The sequence below is a fragment of the Ochlerotatus camptorhynchus genome, unplaced genomic scaffold, assembly GCF_037179485.1.
Source record: "Ochlerotatus camptorhynchus isolate MF236.1 unplaced genomic scaffold, CSIRO-AGI_Acam_v1.1 ptg000434l, whole genome shotgun sequence".
Taxonomy (NCBI): Eukaryota; Metazoa; Arthropoda; class Insecta; order Diptera; family Culicidae; genus Ochlerotatus; species Ochlerotatus camptorhynchus.
In genome coordinates, this window is record NW_027040920.1 from 10,293,196 (window position 1) to 10,316,234 (window position 23,039).

General features: G+C 40.4%; 1 protein-coding gene across 3 annotated transcripts in view; it reads right to left on the reverse strand.

Annotated features, from left to right (window-relative positions):
• Positions 1 to 23,039, reverse strand: part of EcR (Ecdysone receptor) — a 797,280-nt gene that overhangs the window by 170,932 nt on the left and 603,309 nt on the right. The window contains exon 2 of one of the 3 annotated variants that reach the window (XM_065234608.1): positions 16,798 to 17,693. The exons of the other annotated variants lie outside the window; for them this stretch is intronic. Coding sequence (XP_065090680.1) covers positions 16,798 to 17,260 — 463 coding nt within the window. The 5' untranslated portion in view covers positions 17,261 to 17,693. The remainder of the gene's footprint in view (positions 1 to 16,797; positions 17,694 to 23,039) is intronic. 3 annotated transcript variants of the gene reach the window in all.

Consider the following 23,039-nt stretch of genomic DNA (forward strand, 5'->3'; position numbering starts at 1 on the left):
TTCCGCAAGCGTGGTCAACTGTGGTCATCGATCGATTCCGAATCTAATGGATGATGAATGCCAACCAGGTTCTTACGCAATACGCTTTCGGATACAGGCAGTGAAAATGATGCTAAAATGATGACACTGGCGGCGGTTGATTCTCTCTCTCTCTCTCTCTCTCTCTTGTCACCGAGGGAGTGTATTGAATTTCCGAACATAGGTCTTGCCTAAAAAGGCGAAGATGTTCAAAGAGGAAAACACCACCACGCGATGAGGGAAGGACAAAGTGAGCTTCGTGTGGTCTAGATTTTTGTGGCCGCACAAAAACAGATGATCATCAATCATCACTCTTCTGAATTTGGTGTCACATAAATAATCATCAGAAGGAGCTGTTTTTTTTTTTATTTGGTGCGCGTGAAATAAGTACTCAAATAATCGCAGTTTATTTTTACTTCATTGTATATTTAAGGTTTTTGTTTTTTGCAAAAATAGCGCAAACATGATTTACTCGCATGTTTTAAAATGAATAAAGAATCAATGTCACAAATGTTACTAAATTTGATTATTTGTAGGATTTTTAATGAAACCAAACGAACAAATTAAAAAATATATATATGAATTCGTATACAGAAATATCGACTGTGGTAATTTTGTAGTGGAAAGTTTAAACAATGGGACCACATTATAGTTTGATGTAAACATTACCATTTTTAGCAGAATTTTAATGGGAAAATCAACTGAATTTATAAAACAGCCCCCTTAAGTACTCATCCCCTTGGTAAAAAAGTCAAGATCATAGGTATTAAAATAAAACTACAATGTGTTGAATCGGAACCTACCTAACTAATAAAAACCAAAGATTTAAGTAAGCTAAAGGAGAAAAATCTATACAACTCTCTAATAAGGAAAATTGATAAGTTCTTTAGTGGGAATGACACTGATGAAGACTGCACATTGTAGTCGAAATACGTATCTGTCATGGATACCAAAATTAAGTGGAATTAAATGGAAGATAACCTTTTTTGCTGTTTTACTTAGCATTCCGCTAACAACCCAATTTCATTACTTCATTATGATGGCTACCAAGCCTTTGAGGATTTTCCTTATTAGAGAGTTGTATAGATTTTCCTCCTATGGTTTACTTAAATCTTTGGTTTTATTAGTTAGGTAGCTTCCAATTCAACAACTTGTACACTGGAGTCGCTTTTTACGCGGGTGATACGTCCCGCGTAAAAAAAAACCGCGTAAAAAAAACCGCGTAAATTCCGGAATCCGCGTAAAAAAAAACCGCGTAAATTCCGAAATCCGCGTAAAAAAAAACCGAGTAAAAAAAGACCGTGAAAGAAAAACACGCGTAAAAAGCGATATACCGCGTAAATTCTGAAATCCGCGTAAAAAAAAACCAAAATCCGCGTAAATTCCGGAATCCGCGTAAAAAAAAACCGCGTAAATTCCGAAATCCGCGTAAAAAAAAACCGTGTAAAAAAAAACCGCGTAAAAAGCGACTCCAGTGTAGTTTCATTTTTATAACTGTTATCTTGACTTTTTTACCTAGGGGATGAGTACTTAAGGGGGTTAGATTTTGACAACCCAATTTCATTACTTCAACTGTATTTAGAAAATGACAAGAGCACATTGAAGAAACACTCGAAAAGAGAGATATGAAAAAAAAAGTGATTATATCGGTATATTTTTGTTCTAAACAAGAAGTCCGCCAGTCGGTTGTTTGACTCCTCGTGTCAGACTACTGAAATCAACTGTGGTTTGAGAACTCTATGGAAACTGATCTTTTCTCAGAACACTTGCCCTGGGAAGCTTATTGCGTCTATCTCGGGAATCCTGCACTGCTTGCTCTGAATGATCATTAAACAAACTCTGAGAGGAGCCACAATTTTCGCTGGGATAATCTAACTTTATCAGACTTACATTCCGGCAAAAGTTCCCAAAATCTGAAATACAACAGACACGACTGCATATATCAAAACCACGAATTTGATCTACTATTGGTACTGTAAGCCTCGGAAACCCCTCCTGAATGAGCTTTGGAAGAATTCCTACCTTTTTCCCCTTAACTGCCCAGGACAAACTGAGTTAAGTTGACTAGAATGTGCTCAGAACTTGAATTAGAATAAGAAGTTTCCAGAAAGTTCCGTTGATGTTTCAAGAACTGATACCTAAACCTGTCAGGAAATTGATTGAACTTGCACCAGAAACTTCAACAACATGAACCGGGAATATGTCCAAGAAGTGTCCTGAGTATAAGCGTTAGCATTTTCATTGACCAAGTTGCACAAATTCGTAGGTGGTACAATTGCCGGTTTTCCGGGTGCCCAACATAATTTCCTGTTTTCATATAAACCACCAAATATGATTAACAATCCGAACGCGATGCTTCCGGTGAAATGTGTAACGACAAACTTGCAATGTTTGAAAAATCATAGCTCAGCCATTTGTTGACGAATTTCAAATCTAGGGGCCATATGAAACCAAGCCATATTTTCAAACCTTGCCAATTTGCCGCTACCCATTTTACCGGAAGCATCGTGTTCGGAATTTTAAAAGGCCACAATACCGAATAGAAAGAAGTTCTATGTTCAAGTGATAGATGAACTTAGGCATTAGTTTAGAAAATAATGAGATCAACATTAAGATCATTGACATTTAAGATCTCGTTTTTTTTTAAAGAATGATAATGAGAACACTTTAAAGAGGCTATTCCAGCATTTTACATTATTGAACTTTTCACGATTTCAGGCTTTGATGAACGTAAAATTCAAATACGACGTAGATTTCAACATCTTCAAATCTCCAGATTTAAAGAAAAATAGATGCTCTTGAATTGTACTTTTTAGGATCTTAACACTCTGAAGTACTGTCTATAAAATGTTGATGCAATGTCAAATGAGTTTTGAGCAGAGGAATAATTCTTAAGGGATTCTGATGAAAATTCCAAAGGCATTTGACACGAAGTTCCAGGTGATTTGAGAAGTATTGAAGGAAATTTTAAGGAGAACTTATGGCGAAATCCAGAATTCCAAGGTAGTTTTAAGGTCAGGGAGTTTCAGGATTTTAAGGGAATTCAGAGGAGAATTCCAAGTGAATTAAAGCTACCAGCAACTTAATATGAATATGAGTGTAATCTTGACACCAAGCCTAAAATGATCTTCTACGGCTGAAAATATTTTAAATACTAGTGAACCAATCGATCGATCAAGGATTTCAAAGAGAAGAATTCTGACGAGAGCTCAAAAAATCAATAATAATTCCATAGGAATCTTATTCTGAACATTTGCAGAATTCTAAGCTAGTTTCAAGGTAGTTCCTAGGAGAATTCATAAAATGTTAAGGAGAATTTCCAAGAGGGTGTTAAACTTTCCCATCCCTCTAGTCTCGGGTAAGCCAACTCCGACTAGACATAGAAATAAGTGAATTTTGTAACAAACTCGGAAGCGAATCAGTCGCGAACCTGGTATTGAAATTTTTTAAAAGGGCTGCTCTTGGTAAGCACAGAAAATACCGAACCGATTTCACTAAAGCATGTTATTCTAAAGCGACACAACAACCAACTGTACCATGCACAGCAAGACCAGCTTCAACGTCGTCTGAAATCAAATCCTAAGAACTTTTGGCGCCATGTGAATGCCGAAAGAAAGAAAAGCGAACGGCGTAGTGGAAGTGGACTCTATCGTGGGTGTTGCCGACTTGTTTCGCACACAATTCAGCAGTGATTTCAACGACGAAGGACTCAGCACTCAGGATGTAATTGCTGCGTCTAGTAACCTCTCGCTCTCAACCTTCTCCAGCAATCCATTTTCTATAACCAGCAAAATGATTATTTCATCCGGGAAGCAGCTAAAAACATCAACGGATTCCGGTCCAGATGGCGTACCGTCGTTGGTTCTCAAACGCTGCCTGACTGCTCTCGCGACACCTTTAGCCAACGTTTTCAATCTCTCCTTGATGTCTGTTCCCAGCTTGCCGGAAAGAGTTTTTCGTGTTCCCAATCCACAAGAAAGGCTGCAAATGGACTGTTTCAAACTACCGAGGAATAGCTTCGTTAAGTGCTACTTCCAAACTTTTTGAGTTGATTATACTCGAAAAATTGGTTCAAAGTTTTGATACAGTGTTCTCGACGGATCAGCGTGGCTTCATCATGGCATGGCTTAAGCGTTCCCCGACGACCTATTTAGTTACGTTCACTGTGTTCATCATTCGTGAAGTAGAACGTGGCCATCAAGTAGATGTCATCTACACTGAACCATGACATTGCGTTGGCTAAATACGACAGGATACATAGGTGTACACGATGGCCTGCTTACTTGGCTCTACTCCTACCTGACTGGTTGATGTCCGTCAAGATTGCAGACTATGTTTCTAGATAAACATTTCAAAAGGTCCTATCTGCATTGATTGATTTTCTTCATCGACTTTCTCTTTCGTTGCTAAGTCAAAATCAAAACATTCCCTGTTGTATTTGACGTTTTGGACGCTAGGTAAGAATCTCCTTCATCAAATGGTCATGTGGTTAAAATAGCCCGAAATCTGTTTGCATAGCAGTGGTTATCAAAAGAGAAAGTAGACGAAGAGAATCGATCAAAGCAGATAGGACCATTTGAAATATTCATCGAGGTTTCTTCATCCTTCCCCGTGACATCCAGCGTTCCCCAAGGTGGCTATATTTTGCCATTTCTGTTTCTGTTGTACATGAATGACGTCAATACCATCCTGAAATGCCTTAAACTATCGTATGCGGACGACTTGAAACTCTACTTCATGATAAAATAACCTAGGATGCAATTTTCTCACAGCAACAATTGGAAGTCTTCGCTGAGTGGTGTCGTATTAATCGCATGTCAATGAATGTCTCGAAATGCTTTGTAATTTCTTTAGGCGCAAGCGTTCTTCACCAGGACTACACCCTGACGGGCATAACTTTGAAACGTGAATCGACTATCAAGGATCTGGGAATACTGATCGACTCCAAGCTCAGCTTCATACGGGATGTGCGCTTTACGAGACTCCGGGTGACTTTTTTGTTCGACGCAAGAAGCTCAGAGTTCACCCAGAGTGAGAGTAAGAGCGTGTGATAGAAAACATGAACATGAATGGCAGCAATCTTCACTCTCATTTTATCCCCCTTCGCTCACAAGCTCTGAAGCTCAGTGGAATGATTTCGCAGTTGGCATTCTACTCCTCAGAAAAATGCTACGCCCGGCTCATTACAAACTCGCGAGTGAGGCTTCATCAAGCCTGGCTACAATGTATTTGACTTCAATGTTTCCCGGTTTTAGAAAGAAGTGCAATTTCAAGAGTAGTTTATGTTAATTTGTCTAGAATAAGCATACTGCCATTGGGGTGAATATTTTACCTGTTGACCATAACATAAATAGATAAACAACGAACAATCAATTACCGGCTCCGTAAAGTTAACGAGATTAAGCCTTCAAAATAAACAAACTAGATAAAATATGGTGTTAAACTAATGGAATTTGCAGGAAATTTTGAGCATATTTCGAAAAGATATTGTGAGTGGCGTTCCTGTATATTCTGAAGAAATTTCCAAGGGAATCCAAGAAAATTCCAAGAGATTCTGTTAAGGGAAATTTGATAAAAATTTAAAAGGTATGCTCAGGAAAGTTCGCTTGGGAGAATACTTTCTAAAACCAAGAGATTGCTGAAGAATATTCCAATTGAATTTCAAAGATTATTGTGGAGAGAAATTGAAGCAAATTCTCACGAGAGTTGTTATGAACACAAATATAATTGTAGAGTGAATTTCAAAATATTCCTAGAGGAAATTTCAACAGTTCTCTGTACAGCTTTCCGAGACCATTATGGAGATAATTTCTAGGGAATACCAAGAGAAAATTTCAAAGATAATCAGATAAAAAACTACTGGGGTTGGACGCAATGGTGACGTAGGACTACGTGGTCTTATATAATAAATCCTATTTGTTAACTGCTACAGGAGCTTGTGTTTTATGTAGGAATAGGAATTTGAGCGGGGTTCTCTCTGTTTATACTCTTGAGTATGATGCGCTTGACATAGTAGGCCCACAGCAACTCACGAAGAGCTACTGATTCCGATCAATAGCGGTGCGGCTTCTTCTTCTTTCTTTGGATGCTCATGTGGGATGCAGCTTGCTACTTCCAGACAGCCTTTCGTTTTGTACTGGAGAACACCATCACTCACCACGCGGTGATTGAATAAACACCGTTTGGTGAAACCGGATGGAATTCCACTATGAAATCTGTGTTAGGGAAATCGCTTTTCGCAGGCAATTGGTGATAATATTTACTATCATAACAACAGTGGCACATTCGTTCAATTTTCAGAAGTGATATTTTAACAAATGTGATAAGGTCGTAAGTTTAACAGATTCGTAGACATATTTCTTATCGATTGGTGTAAAAATTATTGAAATTGGTAGAGGGGCAGCTGAGTTATTAGCGTTCAAAATCTTTCATAATTATGTTACATGTTCCATTTTCGGTTTTCACAAAGTGTACCCCCATATAGAAATGAGATAGAGCGATAGTCTGTGTTACAGGGAGATCAAAAACTTGTAAAAATCTTCTATACGCCGGAAGTAAATTCAAAATTTCAACCATTGAGTTTCAAGATTGCAAATGGGACATAATATCAGCTGTTTGTGATTCTCATTGGTATAATTTTCGATAATTATCATGATCTTGAACTTAACAAAATTTGATAATTCTGGGGAATTTCAAATATTTGAAACTTCAGACTTAATTTTTAAGATTTCATATTATGGAAAAGTTAAGAATTTCGATTTGGAAGAAGTTTTCAGAATTCTAAAAGAAATATTTGAGGTTTCGGACTTATAATATATATTAATAGAAATCGCTTATTAGGGTTAAGATCTAATTTCCGTTATCCTAAGCATGATCCGCACTTTACCTGAATTTTTAAACGGGTTTTTGAAAAACAAATTAAATGCTTCTTTCAAAGATGACCAAATGTATTTATTTATTTTGTATTTAAATTTGATAAAGAGTCACAAATTCAGAGTTGGTTGGAAATGCTAATTAACATGAAGCTTTAGTGTGATAAATCATAAGCTAGAGAATGCTCTTAGAAGAGGGTAGGTAGATAGAACCTACCGATCCAACCAACTCTGAAAATCGCAAACATCGCGTGTGAAGTAACATTAAAACAATTTGAATGTAATAAAGTCACAAATTGTTGAAATATTCTTAAAAATCTTACACTGCTTCTTGATTCCAATTTGGTTAGACGAGTTTTAGTTCCGTCCAAACACATTAGAACGTCATTGGATTAAATGTTCGTATTATGCGTTCTTGTAGACTTTGTTTTGTAGCTTTTGAGCTGAACTATCGTACTAAACGTGTGATTGATTCATCCACATCGATATAATTGATATTTTTTATATTTCTGATCGATATGGCGAAAATAGACGCATATGCCGAAGTAGTTCTCTACCCCATAGATTCTCAACGTGCGACCAAGCTCACTCTACATCGCTTCTTTTCATATGCTTTTCGTTCAGTGGAAGTTCACGAACCCTAGGTTGAAAATCAATGCCCTACACGATAAGATCAGTTAAATAAAATCTGGATATACTTTACCGAGAATCAAACTACTTGTACCTAAATGTGGAAAAATGCGTAACCAGATAAATTGGCAAACTTATTCTTCAAAATTTGGGTAAAAACTTAACAAACATAAGATTTAAGCATATTTGACTATTATTTAGTTAACTACAGTCAACCTGTATTGACCACTCAAAAGACATCAAAATATAGTACCTATCCCTGAAAAAATGTTGGAACCCTAATTTATGCGATTAGATTTCCCATCCAGGGGCGGGGCTTGACAAACATTTTAGTCGTAGAATATGTAAGAAAGGAGGGACTCCGGATGTTAATCTAACCGTATATAAAGAGGTATAATTTGGCCACATTGACCTCTGTTAACAATTAACGGAACTAAATGTATTCGTAATCTCCGATACATGTCACCACAGCAGTGACACCTGAAGGAAAATTAATGCCGAAGCATGATAACATGATTAATTGGAAATCTCCACAGTTCTTATTCAAAACTACAAACGTTGCCCCCTTTCTGAACCACAAAGTTCCTCTTCTCTCCTCCATCCTTTTCCATACACGGAAGAATAAAAAACACATTTATGGGTGAAATTTCACCCATTTCCAATAGCAAGGGATCTACTCATTAATGGGTAATTTATTTTATCCATTGATGAGTAACTGCTAACCCACTTATGGGTAACACTTACCCTTTAATGCGTATATCCCTTTGCATTGAAAATGGGTGAAATTATACCCATAAATGGGTATTTAATTCTTACCGTGTAAGGTAAGAAATATTAGCCAGCGCCTGGTATGACGATGCTCTCCTCCCTTACACATTCAGTGTATATTTTTCACTCCCAAACCATATGCGTCGCATCACTCTCTGTCACCGTTTCGGCCGGTACGCACAATTTCCAAGCATTTCAAATTTCAGTCCTTCCCTGCCCTGTCAAGGCACATGTCAAATGTTTATTTATTTCTATTCCCTTCGCCCTCTTGCCGTTGCTTCCGCTCCGCTCCGCTTTCGAACTTTGTTCGCTTTCTCGAACCGAAAAATTCACATACTCAGAGTTAGTAAACTGTGGCAATCGCATGATCTATTTTCAGGTTGCCTTGTTTTCGAAGCGTCAAAAAGAACTCAGTCGAATTCTATCTTTTTTTTTTTTTGTTGAACCCTGTCCTACTCCCGTTCCTGAGTATTTTTTCCTTTCAATTTTCTTGTGTTTTTCTTCGGTTTTCCCACCCCGCGCGCGCGCGCTCATTTTCCTCATTTTTGCTCTAATTGCGTTAATGTGATGGATTTTGGTTTCGGTTGAAGCCGATGGCGGCTTTTCCGGAGCAGCAGCTACACAGGCTGAGAAGGAAACGAGGACAAATCTAATGACATGGCTCGGGCCACCCGTTGTCCCCGGAGTCGTCGTCGTCGTCGTCGTAGTCGCGCGGAACCACATGTTGGTTGCTGTGACTTTTTCCTACGACGAAATTGAAGCCGACGACGAGTGGCAGCGTTTGACATTTCGGAATAACTAGTCGGTATGGTGGTGGTACTTAACGCACTCTCCAACAGCTCGCGGAGCAGATCGTGCAATAAAGTTTGCCCATTTGAGATATCGCGGAGAGAACCGGTTTTTTTTCTAATGCCGTATTTGAAGGCACCGTCGGGTCGAACAAGCGCGAAAGTTGTCTCATGAAGTTTGCAATCTTGCGGATTTTTTTTCTCAATCCCATCAACACTTGAACGCGAAGGAAGTATGGAAGTATGGCGAAGATTGAAGTCCTAGTCAAAAAGAAATAACTTCCAAAACTATGTGCGTCCGCTTTTCAGAGTCCTATTTATATATCACTCAAACTCGATCGTTTCCGCTTTTTCCCATGCCACCAGCATTTCCCACCCCATTCCAACTTTTCCCCTTTTTTCAAATTTTGAAAACCGATAGCAGACAAATCTGGTTCCCATAGCTACCCGAGAGAACACAAATACAAAACAACGCACAGCTCAGCTGTGCGTGCGTGCAGTCAGGGAAAAAGTAGGCCAAGAGCCGATCGGCGCAACACGATCTTGTGGACCGATCGTAGCTAGCAACCAAACCAGCATCCTTCCCGGCAATGGCAATGGCTGCTTTGATCGTTACCAACCAACCAACGAATCAACCAACCACCACCACTACCTACCAACCGAACCGAACCGAACACGTAAAGAGAAATGCTGGTTATGACGTCGGCAGGTCGCGATCGCCAGTCGTCAATTTGAAAGTGAAGCGCGTCGTCTCGGGCCGATCCGAGCGCGAAGAAAGGAGGAAAGCAAACCAAGTCAAGTTCGCTTCGCACGCGGAGAAAGTGAATCAAGAGAGGTGAAAGAGAAATGCGTATCGGTTGGTCGTGTGGAAATTATGGTCTGGCTGGCGGCGAAATGGTGTGGAGAAATGAGGGCTCGGATTGTCACTTTCATTTCGTTGCCGAGTCCGAGTCCAAGACCGATCGGTTTGCAAGCGGGTGTGTGGGTGGGTGAGAGGAGAGGGCGGCCCTGGCGAGGAGTGACGTTTTCCTAGTTTTCAGTTTGATTGATGGAATGACGGGTGTCTCGCAACGTTGGAATTGGAAGATCGTGAGTGAGAGTGAGTGAACGCGGAACGGTCGGGTGGTGTTGCAATCGGAATAAATTAGATGGGGGGGCTTTACGTCAACTGTGGACTTTAAAAATGTTCATCCGAATTGATATCCGGAGTACGTTTGAAAATTCCAGGTTTATTTTTTGGTTTTACAACTCATGGTGTTGGAATTACGTTGGAACAAGAAAATTGCGTCAACTCCAGGTTCGCCTTAATATCTAAAAAATAAGATCAAAAAGGTATTAAACACTTTCAAATTGCCGTATGAACTACAAAACGGGCTTTAAAACACAGTAAGTGACATAAATATCGAACTGAAATGCTTAAAATGCGTAAGGCTTTCTTAAAGGAATGTTGATCAAACTTTTGCTATCTTTGTGACAAAAGTCGACAGTTAAATTTTATGATATCTCAAGGTCTAAGAAATTGCATCTACTGAATGTATTTGTGTTTCAAAGCTGGTTCTAAAACTATAAGAGTAATCAATGCTTTAGTTTGTTTGATTTGTCATTCTTAGAGAGACTCAGATCGATCAGGAGGGACGTTTTCATGCAACGGTTTGTCTAATGCGCGATTTTGATAACATTTACGAGATTCGAATTGGTCGAATTTCATCACAACTGTGAATCATTGCCCATAACAAAAAAATAGAATTTTTTTTATTCAAATTGGAGAAGGTCGAGTCTGATCGATGATTAATCATTTGTCGTTTGAATAACTGCAAGAATTTTATGTTGTGGTCATAGACTCGGATAGCATTTTTTAAAGATTTTTTTACAAAGAAAATAACAACTCACACCTTGTTAACAATCTCGTTTTTAAACAAGCTATCAATCGGTTGAGGACAGTTGAGTTGACGTCAGTGTTGGCAAAATCATCAATCAAATGATATTTTTCCGATCTCATACGCTTTCCATATTAGGCTTGATATAGATTTTACAGGCTCCTTTGAACTTGCGAGACTATTCGCATGCGAGGCTGAATATATGGCGTTATCGGCAGCGTTGCAGGAAGCCATATGGTGGAAGCGTTTAAAGGGGCTTGTTCGACGACGAGGAGGCCATCCTGATCTACTGTGACAACCAGAGTGCAATTTCCGTGGCGAAGAATGGTGGCTATCAACCGAGGACTAAACGCATTGATATGCGCCACCATTTCATCCGTGATTCGTTGGAAAAAGGGGAAATCAAGGTATTAGAGACAAGCAAGTCTAAGCAATAGCTTTAGAGTTAATAAAGATTAGTTATTACTTGTCGTACCGTTACTGGCAACAAACGTGTTTTAATTACTCTGCCTCATCAAGAATCAGAGAACCTCAGTGCAGTTTAATTAACGTAACTAGAATCTCAAGGAATTTCCAAAATCTTCAGTAAAGTTATCAGATCTTCAGGTGCTGAAGCTGAATTTCAGCTGAGATTTTAGATTTTAAGGCACTTTCATTATTTTTTTTTTGAATGTCCAGAGATCTCCAAAATGCAGTTTCTTCAACCCGTAGAATCCCGGGACAAATTTATTATTTTCAAAACCTGAAATGATAGAGAGCAATCATAAGACCACATAGCTTAGAATCGGTTCCGGCTGTTCCGGAAATCTATTATCTATCATAATAATATCAAGCGACGTATCAAATCACATCTACTCGACGAAATATGACCAATGGCACTCAAAACAACAACCAGAGATCTATATGGCCGGCCACCGTAGAACTGGTTCTGGATGTTCCGGTTTATGATTCTGTTGAGAGAGATATCAAACATGACCATGTGGAACCTTAATTCGGAACATCCGGAACCGGTTCTACCATGGCCATAAGGCTCTATGGGTGTCGTTTTGCATGTCATTTAGCATATTTCAACGAGTAGATGTGATTTGATATGCCGCTGGATATGGTTATGAGAGATATAAAATTTTACCATGTGGAACCATGATCCGGATAGTCCGGAACTGGTTTCATGGTGGCCATATAGCTCTATGGTTGTATTTTTAAGTGCCATTGGTCATATTTTGTCTAGTAGATGTGACTTGATGTGTCACATGATATGGTTAGCAGAGATATTAAATTTGATAACGTGGAACCATGATCCGGAATATCCAGAACTGGGTCTAATATGGCCATATGGCTGTATGGTTATCGTTTTGCATGCCATTGGTCATATTTCACCGAGTAGATGTGATTTGATATGTCGCATGATATGGTTATGACAGATATAACATTTAACCAAGGTGAAACATATTCCAGAACATCCGGAACCGGTTCTACGGTGGCCATATAGCTCTATGTATGTCGTTTTTTGCATGCCATTGGTCATATTTCACCGAGTAGATGTGATTTGATATGTCGCTTGATATGGTTATGAGAGATATCAAATTTGACCATGTGGAATAATAATCCGGAATTTCTGGAACCGGTTATACGGTGGTCATATGGCTCTATGGTTGTCGTTTTGCGTGCCATTGGTCATATTTCGTCTAGTAGATGTGATTTGATATGGCGCTTGATATGGTTATGATAGATAATACATTTGACCATATGGAACCATAATCCGGAACATCCGGAGCCGATTCCAGGAGTTCATCGTAAATCCTCAATATGTTGTCGCAAGTAAAAACACATTATAGAAAATATAGTTAAATAGGGAGTGACCTGAGAGGGCGAACCACCCTACAGATGTAAGAACCACTCACCGGAATGATGTTAAAATAATATCAATGGAGCTAGTCAATCGGCCAAGGGATCTCTGAGATACAATTTTTTTAAAAATAAATAGTTTGTCCCGGGCTGTTACGGGTTCATTAATTGCTGAAACGTTGCAGAATTTCCGAGAAATTATAGATAATTCCAAAAATCGCAGGAATATTCCAAAAAAATAAGGAATATTGCGGAGTATGGAGGGAAATTCCATCAATATCAGGAAAATTGCGGGAACTGTTAAAATGTTCTGAGAACTTCTTGATAAGTTAGGAAACATTGCCATGGAGGAACGAAAACTTCAGGTAAGTGCAGAGAAGTTCAAACTTTAAGAAAATTTAGGAACTTCAGGAAAGTTACGGGAACTTTTAAGAAATCCTGAGAAATTTTCAGAGTTTAAAGATCTTTAGGGTAGTACGGATAACTTCAGAGATGCATCGAAGACCTCTGAAAAGCCTAGACTTTTAAAGATCTTGAAGAATTATAATTTAACGGCGCCGGTGGTGTAATGGTAAGCGTGATTACCTCTCACCCCAGCAGGCCTGGGTTCAATCCCAGTCGGCGCCGCCGGGATGTTCTTGAGGCATAACATCTCTGATCACGCCTTCCTTCGGATGGGAAGTAAAGCCGTTGGTCCCCGGTTCATGAGTTGATGGGTCGATAGGTAGGGTCCAGGTGTGGGAGCTGCCTTCCTGGCACGTCGGTAGCATTGGTGCTCAGCACGGAAAACAAGATCAACGGAAAAAACAAACCAAAGGAAAAAAAAAAAAAAAAAAAAAGAATTATAATTTCTGTTTGGGTAAATACCCAAAAATCAGTATTTTTAAGTTTTTCTAATTGCACTGATTACAGACAAATTGTATCCATACTGTGCTCCTTAAAGGGATGGATTTGAGGTGAGGATTTTTTTCGGATTGGAATATGTCTCGACTTCTATAGGGCATAGAGTATGATTGTACTTGCCACATATTTCTAGATAGAACTGGAATTAGGGCGTGCAAGCTTTTATAAACAATGACTTCTCTCGATGATTTCTCGAAAGTCATGGCTCGCCCTGGCAAATCGACATCACCATCGAGTAGGGGAAGACTTCCCCTACCCGATGGATATGTTGATTTGTGAAGGCATGCCATGAGTTCCTAGAAATCAACGAGAGAAGCCATTGTTTACTAAAGCTGTTACGCCCTAATTCCAGCTCTATCTAGATTTATACTAATACAAAAATGGTGCAGGCATCGAAAGCTCTCGATTAATAACTGTGGAATTGCATCTAGAACACTAAGTTGAGAGCCTGCAATAAGCTAATATGCGATAATCAATAAGCTTGTAATGCAAAGAAGAAGAAGAAGAAGAAGACGAAGAAGCAGAAGACAAATGGAAAATCAGTGAGTAACCAGCTCCAAATTGACCATGACAGCACTGCAAAATTCAGAACCTTCGATTGAGAACAAATTGCAAGATCCTGTTTTTAGAAAACTGTTCAAGGTTTAAGATTAAAGATTATAAGAGGTATCGGACTATGCATATTTATTAACAAAAATTAAATATGTTAAAATTCCAATAAAATTCCCGGTTCTTCCGATTTACCCGGTTCAGTGGCCACCCTGAAAAAGCGTTTTAAACAACATTCTAAACGCTTAATCGCAATAAAACGTTCACAGAGGCACACGCTTAAAAGGCCTTAAGCATGTTATAAAAGGCTTTCAAATACCATCAAAGTTAGCGATGACCAAATTTCATCTAAAAACAGATCAAAATATGATTTATTAGCTATAATTTTATAAACGAAAAATCAACCACTTCAAGGACAAAACTTCTGGCGATTGCTGTGAATTATTGCAAGCAACAATCATCGAGCAAAGCGAACAAGATAACATTTCATTCCAAGATCACAACGAAACTTTCCTGCGAACTAAAAACACCCTAATAGATGCCAATTCAGAAGCACAACAAAAACTCATTTAAAACTCCATTCAAACTCGACTTCTCCAAGTCGCAGAAATTCCTCCGACACCGCATCGCTTCTGTCACCTTGACAAATGACATATCCCTTATACATATTTCCCCCACCTTGATTCGCTTCCACTCAGACACACTCGCAGCAAGCCTTCGCTTGTTTGTCAAAACTCGCACCTAAGAGTTACATCTTTTCCTATTTATTCCGAACGTCGTGTCATTTATCACAACATCAAAACTCGTACGGATAGGCACGCACTCCCTCCGCGCACTCTATTCCACCCATACAGCCGAACCGGCCGGCGTCGGCGGCGACGGCGATGACCGATCCGGGTGTGTTGGTGTAGGTTGAATAATTTTTTTTTATTTGAAATTTAGATTGATATTAATTTCCAATCCCAATGTAAGCAAATGGACGAAGCAAGCGGTGGCGGCCGGCGAGCGACGAGCGAGGTGAGCAGTGAATAGCAGTCGAGTACATATTTCGGGGGAAACGTCAAATCGAGAAACGAAAGTGAAAGAAAGCGAAAAACGACGCTGCGGTTTTAGTGAGTACGAAATTGGGTCAATCAGTGGCAGCGGCGGTGGCGGCGGCGGCAGCAGCGTCATCATGTGATGCGAGTGTACGAATCGTTAGTGTGGGAAGCATAGTGCGTGTGTCGTAGAATGTGTGCCAGTAGGGAAACGTGCGTTCTTTGCCATCAACGACGCGGGAAGAAGATACGATTTAAGCACAGTCTGTTTTTGAGTGGAAAGTTTTCGCGGTGCGAGTGCGGGTGGGTCGGAATCGAGCAGCTGTTTTGGTTTAAAATTCTGTCAACTGTCAATAGGCACCGTGGACGATTGAATTGGGTTTCACCGCTGTTTCGAAGGAACCCAATGCCACACACAACTGTCAAAAATTAAAGCTCGGCACGCAGAATTTGCGTTCCATCGCTGTTTCGATGGAACCCAAAGTGCCGTTTTTTAATGGCTTGGCCCCCAAAAATTTCCACGGAGTTTGCCAATGTTGCGTGGATTGCGTTTTGTTTTTTTTTTTTTTGCGGGCCAACCCACATTAGTATTCCGGTTTAGCAAGCGGCAGACCTTCGCCGACTGGTGCGGGGTGTGCACGTCCTTGGAAGACTTATCGTGCTAGGTTTTTCGTGTGCAATTTTGCAACCAGTTCGTCACAATGGTGAACTCATTACCATCCACGGGCGGGCTGGTGCGTTCGGTGGAACCTGTCCCAGTTATAACCGGGCCACCACCGCACACTCTGAGACAGTGAAAGTTAATCGTGTCTAGCCGCGTGCGCTCTAGTTCGTTCTCTCCCTTTCTCTGCCTGCCGGTCTAGCTAGTCTGCGAGGAGAGACAGAGTCACCAACAATCAACACGTCATTTTGGCAAGCGCCGAGCGCTCACTCACTCACGGTCAACACAAAGAGCGCAGCGGTTTCATTCGTCATCATTGACACAGTTTCGGGGGAGTTCCGCGAGCACCCTTAGCAGCGTCTGTCATCGCCGCCATTCGCCCTTTGTGTTCGGATGTGCAACACTGTTTCGGATTCGATGGGGGGGGGGGGGGGGGCGGCGGTGTCAGAGAGAGAGTAAATGCTGGGCTTTGTTTTCTCGTACGGCATTCAAGTGGGTAAATTTGCAATCAAACATACAAAGCTTGGAAGGAGGAAAGTGCTACCGACCGACCGGTATGGAAATTCAAGGAGCTGAGCAGAGAAAGATGGCTACAAAGCGCACCTTCCCCGGCTCCGGCGCTAATGAGTTTATATTTGTGTATATTTTTGTAGCCTCGTTATTTTTTGTTCCGCGGCGTCGTCGTCGTCGTCGTCGCAGCGGACGTGAAATATGCATTACATGTGGATTTTGTTTTCTAGGTCACGAGGGGTATTTATACCGAATCGAGTGCCTTGGGCTTATTGATTCGTTTGCAAGTTTACTTAATTCGTAGGAACCTAACGGCTGTTGGTTGGGTGAGTCACTTACCTGACGAAATGGAGTTGACGGATTCACTTCTGGGCGTGTTCATGATCGTATTTTGGATGATCGACGGCAACGGTGGTATCAAGGTCTGGTTCTGGTTCATGCCGTTGATCAGATTGCCGACGATGTGCTGGATGTTGTTCCCGTTGGCCTGGACCACTTGGCCGGCCATGTTCATCATCCCGTTCAGATTATTGTTCCCGACGATTCCGTTCATCAGCAGGTTGTTGGCCGCTCCACAACCGCCCACATTGTTGTTCCCATTCGATAGGACCGAGTGGCCGTTGTAGGCGTTGTCTTCGTACGAACTCCACAGTTCCAGTTCACCGTAGTCGGGCGACCCCAGCGAATTCGGCGACATGGTCATCCCGAGAGCGGCCGAAGACGACGTCACCTCCGAACTGCTGTCGTCCAGCATCCGGAGCGCCGTGAAGCCACCATTGTTGGACCATCTTCTTTTCATCATTTTGCTCTAGCTGCTCTGTAGTCTTCCTAACCCCTATAGATAGATAACTCAACACTCGCACTCGATAAACCGAACTACGTATTCTCTGCGTTCAACAACAAAGTATAGAATATCTAGCAAACCCAACAAAGTGTTAACACTCGCACTATATCCCTGTAAGCTCTTCCGCGCAAAGGCCTCACCGTATTCAGGTCACCAATCAAAAACAACAATTCACTTAATCCTCCGTTTGACACCTTCAGCTAATTTACGTCTCTATCGCACGCACGAGTTCACAAGTCACACATGCCAGTACGGTTGCTGCTGTTGACTGCAATCACCATCCTGGAGGTTTCGCTCAGCTGATCTAGCACCCTTCTCCGACCGATTCAGCATGCTGCCGGAGTCGTTCCCAGTCTGAATCGATCCGGAGACTCCACGCATACTGGGTGTGCTGTGAAAATACAAACGCAAACGCATTAAATTCAACGATCCCAAAACCATACTGGCACTAACCTGAGGGTTGCATTGCTGAATTCGTGGCGGAGTTGAAGAAACCTGAAACCGGCAAATTTGTTGCAATCGCGCAGAATTTATGCAGATCGACCACTTCCAAGAATCAAAATTATTACCCCGAAAAATCGGGAGAATAAATCAGAGAATCAGAACCGCTCCAGATTTCCCCATAATCGACAGCTAACCTTTAAATCGACGTGACGAAGACAACGACGGACAAGAAGGGGGGAAACATCAACCTGCCATAAATAAGGATCAACGTCCACAGTTCACTACTGATCGGTTGAAAAACGAGAGCGCGCTCTGGTGCTGCGCTAATTTAGAATTCATCGAACGTGCGAGTGCTTAATGATCACCGATTATAGACCCCGGGCAAGATTATTGATTTCGTTGGAACCGGTTTTCAAAACAAAAAAAAAAAATAAGATAACCACCGATCGAGGATGGTAGAACAAAGTGGAACGCCACGACGATGACGACGACGTAGTAAGGTTCTAAATTCCAAGAATTTAGTTGGGCCCAAAGCGATACCTGATGATGGAAATCGACGAACCGATAGGAAGTTCCCCGATTTGATTAGCTGTTTTATCATTTGTGTTTTTGTACCACGAGTAGGGCGAGTACACGGAGCGTACGGAAAAGTAGGTCAGACACGATGCATTGCGATAGGAAGTGAGACAGAGGCATACAAATGCACTCATACCCACACGAAGAAGCGGCGAACAATGGTCAGGCGAGTCTGTGAGCGCGCGCCAGTGCCTGAGCTCTCTGATAAGGTAAATGCAGCTTTCCCGCTACATGCCGACCACCGCCTCGCCTATCGTTTGCTCCAATCCAGGCAAGTGCTGAAGGAGGCTCCCGTATCGCTCGGTTTGCGTCCCGCAGTATCCAGGTACAGGGTTGAATTTTCGGTACAGAATGTAAATGTTTGGTGGGTTAAAATAGCAGCTGTAGTGGCGAACAGTCGTTCGACTTCACTTGGGATTTGTTGCGACGGGTCATTAGTATCAAGATTACTACAATCCGGACATACAAGTAATAAGCGGAATTTGATGCGTCTCTGATGCAACGGAAGTTGAGCTCCGTAGACTTCTTGGTCCACTATAAATGCTCAGTTTAGGAATTTAGGATACACGTTTTTATAGTGCTGCGGCAGTGCAAGAAAGTCAATATGTCTAAATATCTAAGGAAAAGCTAACTCCAATCAAAGGGGCGGTACACTCCGGGAAACAATTTTCGGGAAATTCACGAAAATTGTTATCTTTCGGTTCCTAGAAATCCAGTTTGACTTGCCGGAAAACAGGTAAGTTGACAGAAATTTCCGATAGAAGTTAGTATAAACTCTGACAAAAAGAAAATCTTCTCTTTGAAGTCGGAAAAAACATCTGGAAGAAATCAAAATGATCTTTCCGAACAAATCGGAAGAAGCTACTAGAAGAAGTCGAAAGAAACTTTCAGGAGGAAGCACAACAGAGCAGTTCCAGGCCAAATAGCGAAAAAATCAACAAATTTTAGATTTTCCCTCTTCGAATTTCAGGAAGGATGAAATGAACCAAGTTTGTGCTGAAGTACTGCCATTTTGAAACTCGTCTAATTTAAAAAAATGACGTATTCAATATTTTTCAATAAATCGTACCACGAAAACGGCTCATCTAGTCGGTATGACGTGTGAGATAAATTTATAGGAAACTGAAAAAATACACACTGAAAAATAAATAAGCAAAATTCGAACAAAATTAAGAAATCTATAACAAATATCAATAACAAAAAAGAACATTTTTAAGATTTTTAAACTTATGTTTAATTGCAAGCTTATCTAAAATGCTAACTTTTCTGAAACGGACACAATGGAAACTTCAAAGTTGAACAAAATAGCAAAATAAAAAACTTTTATTTATTTTTTGTTTACGAAATATATGGCAACGGTTTTCTGGACTAAAAAATATGTTTCCTGCATTGAAAAAAACAAATTGTGGAAAATTTAAAAAAAATTGTGCTGTTGATGTTTTACTATTTTGATCAATTTCATAAAAATTGCATTTTTGATAAGCTTTAAACATAAGGGAGCATCGATAAATTACAAGACGCGTCGGAGGGTGGGCGTTGTTTAAAAACACGTAACCAAATGTGCCAAAAGGGGGCGGAGTTTGTTCAACCGTGACGTCACACCACCATATTCTATAGTTTTAATTTGTGAGTACTTTGAAATGGGTCAAATATGCTAAAAATCACATCATTTTAACATCTTTGTTATTCAAAATTGTCGAATTCTCGGGATATCTACAACTATATCCCGAGAATTCGACAATTTAGAACAACAAAGAAGCAAGTTCCTTGAACTAGTTGAGAAAACATTGATGGTTTTGTGAACTAGTAATTAGTAAAACAAAAACAGCCGCAAAACAGTCGTAAGATCCACTAATTAGCAAGAACTTTGGAGGTTCCGAGGACTTGTCGTAAAGTCCTTGAGCGTCTTGCAAGAACATATCGGAGGATCTATGAAATTTCCTGAAGCTCTGTGTGGGCATTGGCGTAGCTAATGGGGGTGCCAGGGGGGCCAGGCCCCCTCCAGAATTATCTAGGCCCCCTCCAGTATTATCTAGGTCCCCTCCAGAATTATCTAGGCCCCCTCCAGATAAATTGTCTAGCTACGCCAATGTGTGTGGGTTAGTCAAACTTGTCAGATGTTTCGAGTTGTTCCTGGAGCTGTCGGGGAGTTGCGAAGATGTTGTTCGAGATGTCGGAAATGGAAGTTCTATGAACTTATCTTTTGAAACTTGAGAAGTCCGAAGAAAATCCGTAGAATATCCGAAAAATCCGCACACCAAAAAATTCTGAATTTTACTGGCGATGTAAACATCCATGCATGCAAACATTCATACATGTAAACTTCCTTTTCACGTAAACTAGCAGCTTGCAAGAAATGTTGCAAACAAAAGTGGACAGTTGCATACAATATATGGAATCTTGCATGACATGTCTCATAAATTTACACGATCTACAATCTAAACTTGTATGATATATGACGCTCCATTTATGTGCATCATAGTAACGGAAATTTACACTATTTTTTTTTTAGCTGTGCGTAAAATTTCCGAGAAGTTCGGTAGAACTTCCGAGAAGTCCATTGATCTTCCGAGAAGTCCGCAGATTTTCCAATATGCCCGAGGGTCTTCCGACAATTCCGGATAAGTACCCAAATCCGTAAAACTTCTGAGAAGTCTGTGGTATTTCCGAAATGTCCGTACAATATCGGAGTCGTCGATAGAACTTCCGAAAAGTCTATAGAGCTTCCGAGAAGTCCATAGAATATCCAATAAGTTCGTATAGCATCCGAGCAGATCGTTGAACTTCTGCAAAGTCCGTAAAACTAACAATAAGTCCATATAAGTTCCAAGAAGTCTGTAGAGCTGCTGAAAAGACCGTTGAACTTCCGAGAAGTTCGTAGACCTTTCAACAGCCAGTAGAATATCTGCAAGGACCGTAGATCTTCCGAGAAATCCGTGAAATATTCGAGAAGCCCATAGAAATTTTGAGAAGTTCGTTGAAATAGAACTTTGAGAAGTTCGCTGAAATAGAGCTTCCGTTAGGTCCACGGATCTTCCGAAAAAAGACTTGAACTTCCGAGAAATCCGTTGAACTTATGTGTAGTCCGTATACGAGATGTCCGAAGCACTTCCGAGAAGTCCATAGAACTTCAGTCGTTTTGTTTGGTTCAATTCACGCTTTTTTTACATCGTTGATCAAAGAGGGGGGCGGGAAAAGATTGCGTGACGTAATAGAATGAATGGAGGTCGAGGAAAATAAGGCAATCTGTGATAATGGAAGGACAATTTTATTATGACGTAATTAATGGATGCTTCCTAAGTTTAAAAATCCTAAAAACGTACATTTTTATATTGAAGTTTATAACAGTTATTTTATTCATTCAATTGAAGTGTTTTGTTACTTCATACGTGAAGTTTACGATTTTCAGCGTTGGGAGAAAATGCTATATACTAATATCAACATGAAGCGATAATTTATTGGCTAGAGAAAGTTCTAAAGAGGATAGATTGATAGTTCCGTTCGAGTACGGCAGTGTGAAAATTGAACAGAAGTTGGAATAGAGCGAAGGGACATTAATGCGACAATACTATTCAAATGCGCACTCCTTTGCCTGGAGGAAATACCTCTAATCCCCAAACCCATCAAGTGAGCTAGGCAAAGGAGTGCAGTTTTCCTAAGTACTGTCGCATTAATGACCCTTCGCTCAATTTCAACTTCCGTTCATTTTTCACATTGTTGTACTCCAACGGAACTATCAATCTGCCATTCTTAGATCTTTATCTAGCTAATAAATTATCGCACTAAAGCTTCATGTTGATAGTATTTAGTATAGGATTTCCTCCAACCCCTCCAAGGTATTGATCTTCCGTTTGGTGATTTTGTTGCCTCAAAATCAGCTTAGGTTCAGCCGTTATTTTCTGTTTGTGATTTTGCTGATCTCAAAATCGGCAGTGATTTCGGCCGTTCCTGATTTTGGATTTTTTTGATTTTTCCCATCACTGGTTGATGAAGTTTGATATTTGGGAGATTGGTTTTCCCGAGTGTGGAAATAATCCTCAGGATATTTATTTCAATAATGACCACCAACCCCCAAAGACCAAGGGCGTCAGAAATAGAGACAATTTGGTTCGGAATTCAGTCACTGCATGGCGCTAGTGTGCATGAAACATTTAGCATTTTTGGATTAGTTTTATTACATGATCCCGACCACCTAGAAAGTACGAGTCTTCACCAAAGTAGTTCAGAAAACCAGAAGCGTTCCCAAGGTGAACATTGGTTCGGATTTCTGCCACTACGTGGTGCTAGTAGGCATGTATAATTGATTCCGAACTTTCTTAAATGATTAAAACTTTTCTAAAGAGATTCAGTATTTTCAGAAATGATTCAGTGCTTGCGGAAGCGATTTAATTAGTTTATAGTACTTTCCAAAGTGATTCCGCACTTTTCTGAAATTCTCAGTTTTTTTCTGAAGTGATTCCGAACTATTTTTAAATGATTCAGTACTTTCCAAAGTGATGCAGTACTTGCTGAAGTGTTAATAAACTTTTGTGATTCCAACATTTCTAAAGTAATGCAGTACTTTCCGAAGTGATTCCGAACTTTTCTGCAGTTATTGAGTTCTTTCTGAAATGATTCCGAACTATTCTTAAGGTGATACTCTAAGGAAGCCTTAGCGTGAAACTTCAACGGCACAAATGTCAGCTTCCACAAAACATACAAATTTGAAATTGCTACT